The sequence below is a fragment of the Vulpes vulpes genome, chromosome 9 (genome assembly GCF_048418805.1).
Source record: "Vulpes vulpes isolate BD-2025 chromosome 9, VulVul3, whole genome shotgun sequence".
NCBI classification, from domain to species: domain Eukaryota; kingdom Metazoa; phylum Chordata; class Mammalia; order Carnivora; family Canidae; genus Vulpes; species Vulpes vulpes.
Window position 1 is genome coordinate 11,566,207 of NC_132788.1, and position 18,368 is coordinate 11,584,574.

An 18,368-nucleotide genomic window follows, 5' to 3' on the forward strand; every position below is an offset into this window, starting at 1 on the left:
TGACCATTCCCATATTTTATTTTGATTATTTATGTTTACTGGGCTTAAGGTTCTAGAAATAATTTTCAATACTTATATTATAGTTGCCCCCCCAAATTAGTAACATCAAGAACACGCAGGAATTTTTTTTTTTTTTCTGAATCTACTTGCTGTATAAAGACCTACTCCCTATACTCCTTTATAGGCCTGTTTATCCTTGAGGTCTTGCTTAAGGTCTAGCTTAACGGTCTCCTACTTGAGAAAGCCTCCCCAGGGTGCAGGATTCCAACAAACTAGTTTAGCACTTACCAAAACCACTGTTATCACACCTGTCACAATATAACATAAATGTTTGTGTGTCCACTACCATGGGAAAATGTAAGAGAACAAGAACTATGTCCTTCTCATCCATTTATTCATTAACCTTTTTTTAGCTTTTACTTAAATTCTAGTTAACAAAAAGTGTATTAGTTTCAGACGTAGAATTTAGTGATCAATTGCGTATAACACCCAGTACTCATCACATCAAGTTCCCTCCTTAATGCCCATCACCCAGTTACCCCATCCCCCCACCCACCTCCCCTCCAGCAACCCTGTTTGTTCCCTATAATTAAGAATCTCTTATAGTTTGCATCCCTGTTTTTATCTTTTTTCCCTTCCCTTCTCCTATGTTCATGTTTTGTTTCTTAAATTCCATGAGCAAAATCCTATGGCATTTGTCTTTCTCTGACTTACTTCATTTAGCGTAATATGCTCTGGTTCCATCCACACTGTTGCAAATGGCAAGATTTCCGCCTTTTTGATATCTAATATTCCATTGGATATATATCCCACATCTTTATCCATCATCAGTTGATGGACATTTGGGCTCTTTCTATGCCTTGACTATTGTAGATAATGCTGCAATAAACATCGGGGTGCATCTGCCCCCTTTGAATCAGCATTTTAATTCCCTTTGAGTGAATATCTAGTACCGCAATTGCTGGGTTGTAGGCCAGCTCTATTTTTAACTTTGTGGGGAGTTTCATACAGTTTTCCAGAGGGGCTGCACCAGTTTGCACTGCCACCAACAGTGTAAGAGAGTTCCCTTCTCCTCATCCTTGCCAACAACTGTTATTTTTTGAGTTGCTAATTTTAGCCATTCTGACCAGTGTAAGGTGGCATCTCATTGTGGTTTTGATTTGTATTTCCCTGACAATGAGCGATCTTGAGCATTTTTTCATGTGTCTGTTGTCCATTTGTATGTCGTCTTTGGAGAAACGTCTATGTCTTCTGTCCATTTCTTAACTGAATTTTTTATTTTTTGGATGTTAGGTTTGGTAAGTTCTTTATAGATTCTGGATACTAGACCGTTAGCCAATGTCATTTGCAAATATCTTCTCCCATTCTGTCGGTTGCCATTTAGTCTTGTTGACGGTTTCCTTTGCTGTGCAGAAACTTTTTATCCCGATGAAGTCCCAATAGTTCATTTTTGCCTTTGTTTCTCCTGCATCTGGAGATGTTGAGTAAGAAATTGCTGTGCCTGAGGTCAAAGAGGTTGCTGCCTGTGTCCTCCTCTAGGGTTTTTGATGGATTTCTGCCTCACATTTAGGTCTTTTATCTGTTTTGAGTTTGTGTATGCTATAAGAAAGTAGTCCAGTTTTATTCTCTTGCATGTTGCTGCCCAATTTTCCCAAAATCATTTCTTAAAGAGACTTTTTTCCATTGGATATTCTTTCTTGCTTTGTCGAAGATGAGTTGACCATGGAGTTGAGGGTCCATTTCTGGTTTCTCTGTTCTGTTCCATTTATCTGTGTGCTGTTTTTGTGCCAGTACCACACTGTCTTGATGATCACAGTTTTGTGATACATCTTTGAAGTCTGGAATTGTGATGCCTCCAGCTTTGGTTTTCTTTTTCAACATTACTGTGGCTGTTTGGTTCCATAAAATTTTAGGTTTGTTCTAGTTCTATGAAAAATGCTGGTGTTATTTTGATAGGGATTGCATTGAATGTGTAGATTGCTTTGGGTAGTATAGATATTTAATATTATTTTTCTTCCAATCCCTGAGTACATAATGTTCTTCCATTTTTTTGTGTCTTCCTCAATTTTTTTCGTATGTGTTCTCTAGTTTTCAGAGTACAGACTAGTATTCCATCGTACCTGTCTTTATATATACACATCTTCTTCATCCATTCATCATTCGATGGACAACTGGGGTCTTACCATATTCTGGCTATTGTGGACATTGCTACTATACACACTGGGGTCCAGGTGCTCCCTCAAATCATTATTTTGTATCCTTTGGATAAATACCTAGTAGTGCAATTGCTGGGTCATAAGGTAGCTCTATATTTAACTTTTTGAGGAACTTCTTTGCTGCTTCCGGTCCTTAGCAAGGTCTCTCCTCTGCCCAGTCCCCAGCCCCCACTCATCTACCCTCTGGCGAAGTCCTCTTCATCCTTCAGCACAAACATCAGGTTTTTCTGAGGGGCCTTCCCTAGCCACCTAATGAAGATTTCCCTTTACTCTCTCCTTTAGCATTCAGCCATTGATAGCACTCATCACAATGGGTAGTAATCATCACAATGGCAACAAGCACTTTTATTTGTGCTTGTTTCTTAAATTTCACTCTCCTTCCATAAGACCATAAGCTCCATGCATCCAGGCATGTTTTTTTTTATTCACTCCCAGTATATTCGGTGCCAAGTACAGTGCCTGATACAAAGCAGGGCAACTATAAATATTGTGTTGAATGAATCAACAAATCTCGTCGTTTGTACTCAGATTTTAGTGAGAGTCAGTGCTTACTGAATGAATGCCAAACTGCTAATAGTCATAAAATTAAAACGCAAATGAAACGAACATGACGGCTCACCGGACTTGACTGAACAATACAAGGGTTGGTGGTGGACACAGCAAAAAAATGAAAGTATAAAGATTCCAAAATGCGATTGCACATGGGGATGGAAGTGAAAAAAGATCAGTGAGCTTTATAAATGACTAAATGTGGACTGTGTGTATGTGTACATACATGCATTTGTAAGGTTAAGTACCAGAGCAGAGATGGCATTACCCCAAAAGATACTTAACCATGGGTGGCCCATAGGCTTTCAGCATTTGATCCTTGGCAATAGTTTCCACAAGACTACAACAGCAAAGAAATCACTTCCCAGCCATTTCAGATGATTGTGCTACTACCAACCATCCTCTCTTTTGCCCTCTGAAATGAGAGGCATAGATCTCTGTCTCTTCATGACTCTGTGGAGAACTGGGGTCATCTTACCCACCACCTGAAACCCTCTCCTGTCCTTACCCTTCAGCCTATATCTCACAATAAAATCATTTTTATAATCCTCTAATTCTTTAATAAACCTCCCCTCCCCCACCACCATGAACCTGTCGGTTCCTAACGGTCAGGGCTTGTGGCCGACCTGCTATATAACCACTACAGAAGTCAGTGCAGTGTGCACACGAGTTTCTACTTACTGATACAACAACATATTGTTTAAGTAAACAGCAGTTATGGTAAATTACATCTTTCTCAGCCTGATTTCAGTGTCAAACATAATTAAGACACCAGAAAACAGAAATTCATACAAGGAAGGAAGGAAAGCTCTCGCAAATGTATTTTCATGAAATTATCCCTCAAACTGTAAATAACCTATGTTTCAGTATTTTCAGAAGTAGGAAAAAAAATATCTTTAAGTAGAATTCTGTACTAACTTGTATGATACTGGCCTGTTAGGTTGAGCACTGTATTCCTCTTTACTGGCCCTCACTGCAAACTCTTCTGCCGTTCCCTGCCCCAGGAATCTTTTCATTTTCTGATTTTTGAAATCACACACATACACACACACACACACACATATACATATATGCACATGTATTTCAAGGTTCAGCTCAAATATCTACAAGTATTTCCTGACCATCCTGAGCAGGAATGAATTTGTTCCTCTCAAGTCCAAAACTACTTTGTTACAGTGATGAATAATTTCCAGGCGAGGGAGGCTGGCATAACAGAGCTTGGCTTTGGATTGAGAGACTCAAGCTTTTCTATTTTTTAGGTCCGTGACAAGGCAAAGACATGTTTCTCTATTATCCCCTTTTGGGTGGTACGTTGATTTCCTGTCCACCTGTTCACTGAGGGAAAAGTCTTGAGGTCCCAGCTTCACAAAGGAATCTCCTGTCAGAGTTCCTGCCTTGCCTAAGACATGAGGCTGTATGCTCCCGCCCCCTGCACAGCCACTGAGGGAGAAAGCTCTCCAGGGTTTGGTAAAAATTAACAGGGAGAAAGACAGCTTTTGTATTTGCTTATCTCCTAGAATGTCTGCTTTCATTTCATTTTTGGCCCTAGCAGAATCTTTTTCATGCCTGCCCAGAAGTAGTACTAATTTTATCCATCGTTTGTATCATTTTTGTGGATTCAATTGGATCACTCAGAAATTATCCTGATATATATATATGTATATATGTGTGTGTATATATATATATATATATATCCTGTATATAGCTAGATTTAATATAATCATATCATTGGGCTGTTATAAAAGCCAGAAGATTTTCATGGGCAAAAAATAATTAATTATCATCAAACTCATCATAAACTCTAGGAAGCAAAGAGAAGAATCCCTTCTCCAAGTATTTTATTTTGGAAGGCTAGGGGAGAAGCAAGAACAGAAACATTAAATCTACTCTATCTGAGGAATTCTCAACTGCGTTTCTTGAAACTGACAGCTTCGGGAGAAAGATATCGAAGATGTGTGGCAAATACTATATCTAACTAAAAATTCTATCTGTTTCTGATAGAGTGGAATATTCTGAGAGCTAAAGCCTCCCAGGAATTGGTTCATGGGTGCACTTAAAGCTCATGAGATTTAGTATCTCAGCTAAATACTAAAATGCAAAAAGCACACACAATTCAAGTTTTCACCTGAACCACTTGATAGATACTAGGACTCAGAAAACCACCTGCAATGCCACCAGCGCCTCCTGCTGCCAGGATGGAGATCGGAAAGGAAACACAGCAGGTTCTTGCTACCAGCCAAGTCATTAATTGCGTTACCTCCTCCAGAGCCAGGAAGACTAGGGTCCATTAATGGTAATATGATATGGAATATAGCTCACAGCACAATATGAGGAAATAAAATTTTTCGACAAACATTGCTTTAGTTGACAGTTTATTAAATACACTACATTTGTACCTTATTCTGTAGTTTTTTTAAATCATTCACACAGGGACTTAGTAAAAACGTACTTTATAGAAAACCATCTGCAAAACTAAAATAAAAATAAGAACGCACATTTTACACACATATTAGATAAACTGCTGGAAATCTTAGGAATTATTTTAACGAAGGTGATTGTAAAACATGAAGTGCCTCGACTTTATCAAATCTGACACCAGACCATGACTTCAGAAGTGTTAATGTTGAAACGTGGATGCAAAAGTGTCTATTAACAAAACTGTTCGATCTAACAGTGCTTGAGAAACAGGACAAAATAAAGTATTATTTTTCTTCTACAGATACTTTTCTAAATCCATTTGCTAAGCACTCTCCCTCCCATTCAGAGAATTAATTGTGCGGGCTGATGAGGCAATGAAAAAACAAACTAGAGCCTATTTACAAAACATGCAAAGGGAGAATTTTAAGTAGGTGTTTGTTACTGCAGAACTGCTTAAAAGTGACTACAGCTGAGTGAGAGTTATCAGTCCTCCCCCCTCCTTTCTGGAAGAAATACATGTTCAGGGCATGGACTATAAAACGGCATACAATGCAAAGACAGAAACAAAGAAGTTTGCAAATTCTTTATATTTCCAGCTGTTGAGACAATATTTTTGAGAGCTGAGGTTACCTCTAGCGGCGAAACCAGAGCCAGCTATTAAGCAGCCAGAATGCTACAGTAATTGAATACATGACCATTTCTCTTTTAGCACGCTCTTTGTTCTCCTCTTCTAGAAGCTGTAGACGTCTATTTAGTTTGATTATCTAAGTGAAAAACAACAACAAAAGACGAACTTTAATGCAAGGAACAATTAGGTTCTTATAAAGCAGCAGGATTTTTTCAGAAAAATTCTCATAAACATGGAAAGTTTCATTTGGGACAAAATAAACTACATGTAGAAAAAGTATTACCCATGATAGTTTAAATTCACTGAAATCATCTTCTCCTTTTTCTTTCTCCAAATTTCTGAGTCAGATAAAATGCATTTTCCTTCCTTGATTAAATGTGAGGTAAGGAAACTATTGCATACTGCATGCTATTCAGACAGAGAAGACCAAGTACACATTCAGGCAGGCCTAGCAGAGCAGAAAGGACAAGGAGGGCTCCTGCTCCTTTCTATAAGCTTATTTGGTCCCATGGGATACAGGGTTCTTACACTAAACAATCCATTTTACTGCCAATGAAAAACATTGGCATTGATTTTGCATCATTAAAATATTTTTATCTGGGCTTATCTGAAAAGCATCAACACCAACTTTTGAATATTTCACTCTGAGAGTGGGTTACATTTTGTCTTGAAGCCAGGTGGCCCATGAGTTCCTCACGCTTAGACTAGACAAACGGACTGCAGGTTGCTGAGTATCTACCTTGGCAACGGAGCAAAGACAGCTGCAGAAGCAGTGGCTTGCAACGCTGCCAGGGTCACAAATGGGAATTCTGTAGAATCTTCTCAGGACTCCGTTTTCGTTACTGGTCTCAGAAACTCATAGTTTCCCAGCTGGCTTTCTACTATTTTTAAATTCTCACAGAATGTGTATGACTTGTTTATAATGACTGTATCTTTGTCCTCTACTCATTTACCCTCTAAGCTAAGGACTGAATGGATGTTGTTAAAACTTGGAAGCTCTTAATACACTCTCAAAAAGGCAAGGTTGTTGGTGTACTGGTGAATTCAACGACAAATGCCAAAGAAACTCCTCTTCTTCAAAGGCAAGGTGCAAATAAATATATGAAAATACCTAAGAACTTATAGCATCCATTTGTTTTAATAAGTGTGACTCCATATACAAAAGTAATATTTCGGGCAGCCCACGTGGCTCAGTGGTTTAGCGCCACCTTCAGTCTAGGGTGTGATCCTGGAGACCTGGGATCAAGTCCCATGTCAGGCTCCCTGCATGGAGCCTGCTCTTCTGTCTGTGTCTCTGCCTCTCTCTCTCTGTGTCTCTCATGAATAAATAAATAAATAAAAATAAAAATTTTTAAAAAGTAGTATTTCCAGGGCACCTGGGTGGCTCAGCTGGTTAAGCACCTGCCTTCCACTCAAGTCATGATCCCAAGTTCCCTGCTCAGCAGGGAGTCTGCTTCTCCCTCTGCCTCTTGGTTTCAGCTTAGGTCATGATCTTAGGATTGTGAGATCAAGCCCTATGTCAGGCTCCAAGCTCAGAGAGCAATCTGCTAAAGTTTCTCTCTCCCCTTACCCTTCCCTGTGTTTGCTCATGCTCACTTGCTCTCTAAATAAAATAAATAAATCTTTTTTTAAAAAATGGAAAAGTCTATTATGGTGCATTAAACAGCTTGACAAAATATTTCAACTCATGGCTTCCACAGGAGAGAAAAATGATAGAATGTTACAAATCATCATTTAAAATACTGTCTGAATAGAATTTAGGATCACATCCTGTTTGTTACATTAAATACCTGTCGTCTTAATGAAGCTGCATCTACAACAGTCATGTCATCTGAAGTTCCTTCAATTGTTGTATCTATATGCGAAATGCCATGCCTAGCAGATAAGAAATAAAAATACAATTTAATATTAGAATAGAACTAAGTATCTGGCAAGTCATGTCACGTGTTGGGCAACGCTCAAAGAACTGTTCAAAAGGCTGATTATTTCACAATGTGAGTAACTAAAATATTTTACCATCTGAACTGGCACTAACAAAGGAAAGCAGAAGAAAAAGCAAAAGTATTTTGAGCAATAAGAGCTGCCACTCCAGGATATAACAATGCATAACTTTTCTACACACTTAACGTGTGCATGTAGTTCCACAGGAGTCCCTGCTGAGACCCACTGGCAGGGAACACAAAGGAAACTAATTCTAGCTAAAAAAACAAGACAGACCTTTTTATTTCTCTGGTCTTCTTACTGCCTCTTCTCTTGCCACATCTACTCTTTCCTTATTTCTAATTACCTATCTTTACTGTGTCTCCCACAGAAGCAATGATAAAATCACTTGAGGACATCTTGTCACTACATTCAGATCCAGAACTGGCTCAATGATAATCACTAAGAGGCTGTGTATAAAATAATACTGGAAATCCACTTACAACAACTCCAGAGAAGGCACAGTCACAATTACTTTTGCATTGACAGTTACTGCTGAAAGAGCACTGATTTTTAAGCGCATGATCAAAAACCTCTGAGAAACAAATACACACAAATGATGTTCTTCCCCTGTGCCTGGATTTCCACTTCTTAAGCTTATTTTAATTAACGGCTTAACTGAGATATAATTTACATGCCATATGATTCACCTCACATGTTTATATCCTCATTATTTTAATCCTGTACGGTTATTTCAGTACTATGGCATGGTAACTTTCCTGAATGAGCAGAATATAAATAAATTGAATTAAAAAGTAACTCTTTTGTGATCCACAGAGAGTTGACACATGGATCATATATTCTGATCTTTCAAGCAAGTCCCCATTACAAAATGCACATTACCACACAAAGGGGTATGAAGAGAATTATAGCTTTCATCCAGAGATGTTAAGGACAAGTCTATGCAGAAAATCCTTTTGTTTCATATGCTGTTGAAAATTTAATAAAATATGTAGAACAGAATTTCCTATTTCATAATCTTCCAATGTGTTCCCAGCCAGGGTCATCATTCTAAACACCGAGGATAACAACTTGTGTTGCAGTTTCAAGGACTGACAGTGTGCGTGGACTCTAGATAATCTAGAACAATCTCTAAATGTTCCTTTTATGGCAAAATGAACTTACTTTCTCATTTAACCGCCCTTTCTTCACCATAAGAGTAAATATCCTCTAATACTGAGGACTGCATCAGTGAGGTAAATTAAGTGAGCAGATGCTGGGATTATGGGTTTATACCTTTCTGAGTTACTTATTCGTTTACACATTAAGACAGAATTATTAAAAATTGAGGAGAAAATAAGGGTTGAAGATTCCTTTTCTCTATATTTGATCTTCAAAATAAAACTTTTCTACTTCCCCAAGATTACCAGTGAGAGATAAAACTGGGCGGGGTGGGGGCAGGACAGGAAGCAGTGGCTTCAAAGGTAAAGGGATCTCAGCCAAACAGAGAAGGAAGTGTAAGTGACAGGGATTGCTCAGTTTAAGTCTTGAATTAAGTAAGGTGTTAAATATCTGTAAAGGAAATCTTTGTCAGCAAAGAAATCTAAGGATATGGCGATAGGCTTTACCTATAACTCAATTTACAACAGAAAACATCATTACTTTAAGGTGTGTTTTAAACTAAAAGCTGTATTTATCAGAACTAAAAAAATGTTAGAAATGCTAAGTCAGATCAAGGACTGAGTGTTCTTTCACAGAAAGAGAAAAGGATCATAAACTTAAGTTCCACCTTTGGGGAACTATGCAAGGGTAAACTTATAATGGACTGAATTAATACTGTGAAAGAAACCAGTCGGCCAGGGTAAGGTGCCACTAAGGACACACGTTTCAGTTCCTCTAACCTGAATTCAGTGTTAAGAAACTGATGTTTCCTTCTTCTCTTGCCTAAAAATCAATATGCCATAATCTTCTCATCATAGAAATAATGCAGTTTTAAACCTCCTGCAACAGATCGTACATTTCTGCTTAAGATAAAATCAGCTCTGAAAAGAATGACAGTAATGGTATCTGTGAATACCAAACAATTTTCTTTTCCCCAGAAGAAGGAAAATGGGGATTTTGGCACCTTAGAACCTTAAGTATTCCTATGTGCCATTCTATCTGTCCTTGCCCATGACGGGAAGAAATAATTATTCAGGCTGAGAAGCATGTCTGAAAGAGCTAAGGGTAAAAATAAAAGAGGGAAAAGCTTAAATCAACAGGTGACAAAAACCCTTCAAACTAAATTCCTTTTCTAAACGTTGAACTTTCTAGATTGTGAATCCTAATTTCCCCCAATTTAAGGCGATGCTTTACACACAGGTTTCTCTACACACAAGTGACACTACAGACAATTAACAACTAAAAAGGAAATGGTAGACCCCCGAGCAACAATTAAAATGATGCACATAAAAGACAGAAAATGACTTTTTGTGTTTCAGTGTGATTCTCTATAAGTCACTAAAACTATATTTAAATAAAATATCTCAGATGTTCTACGATACCATAACTGTCAAGCATTTTTCTTCAGATTGTAGTAGACAGATGTCATGACTGATCTAACTCACTGTTCTCAGAGAAAAAAGCAGGATGTACTCAGGAAAACTGCGGAAGTTCCCGCCATAATATAAAGGCATGGCTACTACATGCATTTTATCCTGCAAAATACAAATTCAGTCAACTATTTACCCTGGTAATTACAAAGTCTCAAAATTTACCTGACGTTGTCATGATGAGGATTAGAAGTGGCGGCAGCAGACCCACCACGCAACACAGGTCTAAGGCAGGTTTTTGCGGAAGAAGGCACAAGACAGAATCAGGAAACAGAGAAGTAATAAAATAAAAGCAAAAACAAGACAAAAGAAAGGTCAAATAGGATTATATTGTATGTTTCAATACAATATAATAGCTTTCAAATACTTTAAAAATCTTTGTTATCACATGGCCTCTATTTTGATTTTCATAAATTTAAGGTTTCACCATAGGTTAAAAAAAACAAAAGGAATCTCTCTTGTGTGACAAGATAGCACAGACATAAAAAAATTTTCTTTGGTACCTGTATTTTAATTTATGAAATTCAAGATAGAGGACAGCCCAGTTTAAAAAGTTTAATTTCTCTTTTCTAGCTGGAAAAAGAAAATCACCAGCAACTTTAGAAGCATGTCAACGACCGGTCAGTAGCACCTGCATGATCATGGTTGCTCATCTGATAACAGCAGCTCTGTCTTGGAAACTAAACATTTCAAAGTAACTCCCATTTCCCCCAATTCCTTCCCACCCACCTCATTCATTTCATTCATGCCTGAGCTCTTAATGGAGCTGTGCCTCATTCAAACCTCAGCTCTCAAGAGCAAACTGCAAGCGTAGGTTCTGGAGCTGAGGTGATCGGAGGACAAGCTTTGGGGGATATGCTATGGCACATTATAGGACAATCAAATATATGAGTCTCCTCTCGAGACAACCAGGAGTGACATACAGGGCTGCTGGGAATGAAGACTAACGTACACTGGAAAACTTTGTGGGGATTTTCATGTTTCAGTGCATACTTTGCTTCTAGAGGATAGTTCTCTAACTAGGTGGCAATAACCTTTTCAATTAACTTCATTTTTTTAACAATCAGAAAACAAAAGCTCTCTGTGGTTGCTGGTCAATTCCCCAAAAAGTAGTCAGCAATATTTACCAGAGAAAGGAGGCTGAGTGATAGAGTCCGTATAAGGATTTTAAGAATTATTATGTTCTATTTTAAATGTCTCATTCTCTAAGTACTGATGAGGTTTTGCCTGAACTTAATTAAGTATTAAGGCAATACTTAATTATAGTAAACATTTAATACCAAACAAATTCGTTTTTTCTCTAAGTTGGTACAGCTGTAGAATTTTGGCTACAATACAAATCACTATTTTGTCTAGTTTATTTATACAAGAAAATTTTAATGTTTAGCTTGTACATTTCCTAAAGGCATTATTGGTGCTTAAATTTCTGGAGCCCAGAGGATAAGAGATTCAGAGACTTTTGGGGAAGACATGTTAGACTTCTATCGTGATGACTAAAGAACAGTGAGAAATCACATATGTTTGAAACAGGCTTTTAAATTGTCCCATCCTACTCATATACTTACTCTGTGGCCTTAGGAAAATATACTTCACTACAATCTTACATTATACTAAAACAAAAATGGTGGTGAACTAAATGAAGCCCCTGCCGTGTGCTACCCAAAACTCTTACTAAAAAACTCATACTGGTATGTTCAAAAGTATCTGCCATACTCAAAATATTCCACCACAGAGATTTCCCTTTTATAATGCAGAGCCAGAAAATAATACAGTTACCTTTCACAACGTATTTCATTTTGTCTTCTCACACTGGCAATTGACACATATAATATAAAAGTAAATTAGACAGGTATTTGGCAAAGTCAGAAACTTCAAGTACCACTTTCTACCATAAGTATGATTTAATACATTAAAAAAATCTTTTTAAAATTTGATAATATGTTTGACAATAATGTTTTGTACTTAAAGCAGCAAAAGGGAAAGAGATTCAAGGGTTTCAACGTTCTAGCATTAACTTGTATATTGACATTTTTGAGTAAATAAGTGCTCTGACTTAATAAAGTATGGGCTTTTTCACTGAAAAAATGGACACTGCTATGGTAAATAAACAGTAATATATTTATATGCATACTTGCAAAAATATTATTCATACAATGGTTTCATATTCTACTCACTCAAAGCCAATATAATCTGCTCAAGAAAAACTGTATAAAAATAATCAAGCCCCTTCTAAAAATAAAGCTTAAGCATGCTAAGCATGACTAATCTGTTGATATTTAAATAATGTTCTTACATGAGAATTAAGTTTCTTTTTTTAATGTTAATATTTTGCGTTGGAGAATAAGATATGGAGCTCCAGCAGATGTCAGGAGACATGGGCATATCCTGACCAGCCAAGGACTAAATCATAACAGCGTAACAGCATTTAAATTTTTGATACATCACAATTTTCCAAATGCACAGCACTGACCTGTGTAAATAAACTTTTCTAAGGTGTACCAAGGATTTAGCTTTGTCTCCGTATGGAGCTTGGTTTTAGATTAATAAGATCTCAGTAGATGAGAAAACCAAAATATAGTACATAAACCTTTCCACAGTGTTCCTTAAAGTGTCAACTAAAAATTGTTCTTCCGTGAAGCACTGTGAATCTGCAGTTTTTAATGATAATAAGGCAGGCAGGAAGATTTTTTTTCTTTCTTTCTTTCTGCCAGATAGTTCTAGCTTAATTTAACTGTACCCTAAAGTGAGGGCAGAAGACCTAAGATAGGATATCGCATTAGCATAAATGCCAAGAGTAATAAAAGAAAAAATGTTGTACAGAGCAAGGAACATAAAAGCACTTAAAACTTTAGAAGCAGTATTATTTTAATAATCATGCAAGTAGAACATTATCCAAATTTCACATTCCTAATTCTTATATCTGCAAAGTCATGCCAGACAGCTCTCTGATAGAAATAAAACTGATTTGTTACTTGGAATTCTGATTAAGTCTTGTTCAACATTTAGATAAAGCATTTAAATATAATCACAAAAAAAAAAAAAAAAAAAGGAACCCTTTCAATAATGAAAGCATCCAGTAAGACAAGTAACCCTCTAGGCTCCAAAGGTAACAATTGTGTGTGTCCAAGAGCAAAGAAATATTAATACAATTACTTTATGAATTTTAAAAATCTCACTTAAGTGAACAAAAGATAATTCCTTTTCAGAAAATGAATTTTAAAGCTATCAATTCATGATAATTAAAAAATAAATAAATAAGACTTTATTTAGGGCTCAAAACAGTTTTTCATAATAAAAGAATACAGAGTAAATTTGACATTAGTAAGATTTCTGATTTTGTATTTTTGAACTTGAAGCAAAATCTCTTATGGAGAAGGACAGCTTTGTCAAGCTGCAATTATTTAATCCATATACAATTTATAAGTATCTTTCTTATTCAGATATTTTCACTGTAATAGCATTTGATATGACATAATTTGACCTAATAATCTGGTCTCCTGTAATGGGCCTAATTAAAAAGTGAAAGGGGACACCTGGTGAAGAATAAATTTATCTTAAGGAGGGAGGAGAAAATAGGCCTTTGGGAATACTAGTTTTTAAATGCAAGGTACTTTAAATTCAATATATGTTGAAGCATCTGCCATAACACTATATAAGGAATTTGATGGAGGCCATTATTACCTATATCTTAAATAAAAATGACAGTGGAAGGGAACAGTCTTCACAAGAACTAGAAAACTAGGCAATACTATTATTACCCCCCACCTCTTTTTTTATAGATGAAGAAAATGAGGCCTAGAGAAGCTAAGCAATTTGTCCAAGGCCATCATGCAGCTAGCTATTGAGTGGGGTCATGACTAATCTTTCTGGCCCCTGAATCCATGTCTTCTGAACCATGGTGCTTCTTACAGGATGCAAATACTGTACGACAGTCGTCTAAATCCTTAGGGAGGGGCATGCATATGTATAAGTATACACACATGCATACATATACATGAATACACAAATACATAGATGTATATATAATTTTTCTGTGCTATAAGCTTTCTATTTTAAGCTCTTTCTGGTGCAGCTTTAAGTTCTAGAGTTCAAATGGATATACCACTACATTAAGCCTGGGCAGGTTAGAAACACCAGTCCATGGTATGGACAAGTACTCATGAAGTACAGTAAAACCTCTGAGGCTTATATGAGGATCAAAAGCACTCAACAAAAAAGTTTGTTCAGAGTGAGCCACAAGACATTTCAATTTCTAAGGTAATAATCAAGGTTTATTGGAAAGGCCGGCTTAATTTACTGGGAATTCTTCAAAAGTTAACAGTCTACTAAAATGACCAAGGAAATTCAAACACTGACTCACAGAGTCACTAGATAAAATGTTTGGAGTTGAAATGAGAATGCCCATACCTTTCCCACATTATGCCCAAATTTTATCTTTTAAAAATACTATGTAGTAAAGAAGCAAGGGCAAAAAAATATCTGAAATAATGGCAAAAAAAGAATTTGTATGAGCAAGTCTAAGTGAACTACTATTGATTTTACGTGAGGATGTTCTAAAGTGAGATAAGTTACCAATACTGAAAAATATCAGTATTATCAAAAAGATAACAGCAGTTGGGGTTTTTAGTACAGGCCTAGAAATCCATACCTAAAGGGAAAGTAAAAAAACGTCCTTGGCAGCTTGACTGATACTGTCTTCTCAGATTTGCTTCATTAACCCAACCATATTAGTATCATCAACGATTAAATCAAAAGACTTACTAAAGAAAATCAGTATGCTTCAGTCCAACATCCTACACTCAAACCAAAAGCATGCCTCCTCATATTCCAATGGAGTCAAGTACTTAGAACAGGTCAACAAAGCCCTGGAAAAAAATCATTATTCATCCTGTATATAGTTATTAATTGAATACTCTCCCTGACTGAAGAGAAGCTAACAGAATCTTGTGAAATGTGAATTTTGGACAATAATTTCAAATTAAAAGAAAGCAAAGCAATTTGTTTTAAACCACTGCATCTTGGAAAGAGACAAAGGTGCAAACACAAAAGGAAGACACCACAGTCCACTAACAAGGAGCCAAAAAAATATGCATTACAGCTAGCAAGAATCACCGATGGCCAATCACCTGCGATTTTCATCCAGCACATCCAAGATCTGCTGGTAAGCCCTACGAGTGGAAGACTGGATAAGCGACAAAATGCCTCGAGCAGAGGAAAGATTAGCTCCATCTTCAGGTAACATTTGGGGAGGACAGACCCGAACCTGTTGTGGCGACGGTGTCACACTGTTTACATAAGCACAGCAAATGAAGAGAAAAACACTCAAGTCAGATTTTCATAAAACTTCAGCTGAGCAGTTTCCCCACTTAGTATTTTAAGAATTATCTTAGTTTTCTTGTCCCTTTACCCACCCTTCACCCTCCCCTAAGAAAACAGTCAAACCAAACAAGTTAATAAACACATTAAGTCGTTTTAAAAAACCAACAACAATGCAACATCTGTGACTGTGTAGCCTCACACATCAAATTAAACAAACTGAATATGAAAAAACAACTTTGGAGCAGGAAGAGGACTACAGCAAGCAGTGGGTTCAACCCCAAGCTTTGGAGAAGCGGCATTCCTTACTCCATGTATGTATTCCAATCCAGTAAATCAAACGTCTAATGACCAACACTGCACTGTGACTTAAGGGTGGTGGTGAGAAGGTTAAGACGGAGAGTTCTGGCTTATAGGTGTCAGAGTTCAAACGCATGAATCAAAATAAGTCCATGAAAAATGCCATTTCAAATATTTCACAAAGACAATAGCAAGCTGAGTTTATGATGCAGAAATTAAATAAAAATGAATTAAAGCTTCAGAAAGCCATAACAAAAGCATGTTGGTAGCTTAATTATATTAAAGCATATGTTCTCTAGCTAAATGACTAAAACATAAAGCTACTCTTAATTCTGTGCAGAGAGTGAACAGAGGCAAGACAGTTCTTAAATTATCCAGATGAATGGTAAACAACCATATCTGGGCTTCTTGGGGACAGTAATCTTAATCATTCTTAATGCGTAAGCCAAGAGTCACAATTTCTTTGGCTCCACTGCCAATGCTTCGTAAAAGCTGAACATATTTGAATGAAGCAATTTTACAGTTCTAACAAACTTTTGAGCTTGGTGTATTTTCAGAGAGCAGTTTAATGTTAGGGCTTGATCCGTTAGTTGTGTGAGGTATTTAAGTGATACCAGGACTTGGCCACCTGGTTTGTTACATTAACAGGTTTTGTTGTAACAAAAGGACTATAACCCTGGGATGTGAGCAAAACACTTTTTTTCTCAGCAACAGGGCAAAATCTCTTAGGCTAAACCTCATCCTTGTGTATTTCATCCAAAAGAATGAAAGTGGAGCAGACAGTGAACAACTGAAAAGAGAAAAATATTTTATTTTGACTTATGTAATCTTTCTTACTTAAAATGCATTTTGTTTGGAAACCACAACGTAAGGGGGATAATTTCTTAAAGGGCAGCTGACATCTAATATTATTATTCCCAGAGTCCCCAGAACATTAAAAACAAAATCCACAATTTTGTGAATAACTTTGAATGTCTTGATGATCCAAAGTGAGAAGTATTATAAATAAGAAAGCCATTTTTTTCCAAAGACTATTTAGAAGAGAAAGACCTAAGCCATATTCGGCATATTGAGAAACTAGTTTATCAGGGCTGATTCACCAAGGAATCTGGTCTAATGCTACCAAGATAAATGCAGATTTTCAGTTAGGCTCATGGATGATAACCTGGATGTCTGTCCAGAGATTCTGGAATATATACAAGCCACCTTATCATGATACTTGGCCAAAACTATACTGAGCATCCAAGAGGAGAAAAAAAAAATCATTATTCTCTAGAATACAAACTCTAGGTACTAGCTTTGTCCTCGGCCTTCTCTTTAGGGAGTATAGGGAAAACTTGGAGTTCTTGCTCTTTGTGAGAAAGCAGATTGAATTCATGTTAGAAAAGTATCACCAGGGGGATCCCTGGGTGGCTCAGAGGTTTAGTGCCTGCCTTTGGCCCGGGGCGCGATCCTGAAGTCCCGGGATCGAGTCCCACGTCAGGCTCCCTGCATGGAGCCTGCTTCTCCCTCTGCCTGTGTCTCTGCCTCTCTCTCTCTCTCTGTCTATCATGAATAAATAAATAAAATCTTAAAAAAAAAAAAAAGTATCACCAGAAGCAGGAATGAGAAGGCCAGTTCTACATCACTATAAACAAACAATCCAACTTAGACTCTCTGGATAGAGCTGCCAACAAACTTGGCTAAATATACTTAGGTTGTAAAAGCCTAGTACAATATTTTGATACGATTAAAATTTTTGTCTTTCCATTTTGGGGCTTACACTGAACACTTTGCATATCATTCGACATCAGTAAATACATTAGCTACACACTAATATATTAAAGTCTGTAATAATATTAGAATTCTAATCTTAGAGCAACAATGTCAGTAAACTAAACACAAATTCACGACAAAAGTTTCATGGATTTTGTCCACTAAAAATTACAAAAGGGTTATTACTTCATCTGAGAGAAATAATTTTGTCAGAAACAAGTAATAGGAACTAGTTATTTAAAGTTCTAAAAGTACGGGATGCCTGAGTGGCTCAGTGGATGAGCGTCTGACTTTGGCTCAGGGCATGATCCCAGAGCCCACATCGGGCTCCCTACAGGGAGCCTGCTTCTTCCTCTGCCTATGTCTCTGCCTCTCTCTCTCCCTCTCTCTCTCTCTCTCATAGGTAAATAAATAAAATTTAAAAAAAAAAAGTTCAAAACGTACAAGTACTTCCTGTTTATACACAGGAAATTAGGTGGTCATTTATAAAGTAGTCAAGCATAAACTAATCTCAGAATAACTGCAAAGAATTCTTAGGAGAGAATGCACAGAAGGTTGAATGTGAAAACAGTCTATAAGATCTCTGCTGATTCTAAGACTCTAATGCATCATCATGAAAATTGGAATATGATAAATGAAAAAAAATTACATGATCCTCAACTGTAACTTAAACAA

At 36.9% G+C, this 18,368-nt stretch overlaps 1 protein-coding gene across 27 annotated transcripts in view; it reads right to left on the minus strand.

Annotated features, from left to right (window-relative positions):
* Positions 1-5,124: 5,124 nt before the first annotated feature.
* MFF (mitochondrial fission factor) overlaps positions 5,125-18,368 on the minus strand; it is a 30,211-nt gene continuing 16,967 nt past the window's right edge. For 11 of the 27 annotated variants that reach the window (XM_026006331.2, XM_072719356.1, XM_072719357.1 and 8 more), the window contains 5 exons: positions 15,449-15,607; positions 12,099-12,131; positions 10,488-10,547; positions 7,602-7,686; positions 5,125-5,947 (listed from right to left, as the gene is read on the minus strand). In XM_026006331.2, coding sequence (XP_025862116.1) covers positions 5,816-5,947; positions 7,602-7,686; positions 10,488-10,547; positions 12,099-12,131; positions 15,449-15,607 — 469 coding nt within the window. In that variant the 3' untranslated portion in view covers positions 5,125-5,815. The remainder of the gene's footprint in view (positions 5,948-7,601; positions 7,687-10,487; positions 10,548-12,098; positions 12,132-15,448; positions 15,608-18,368) is intronic. The other 16 variants (XM_072719362.1, XM_072719359.1, XM_072719360.1 and 13 more) reach the window with 3 other exon arrangements.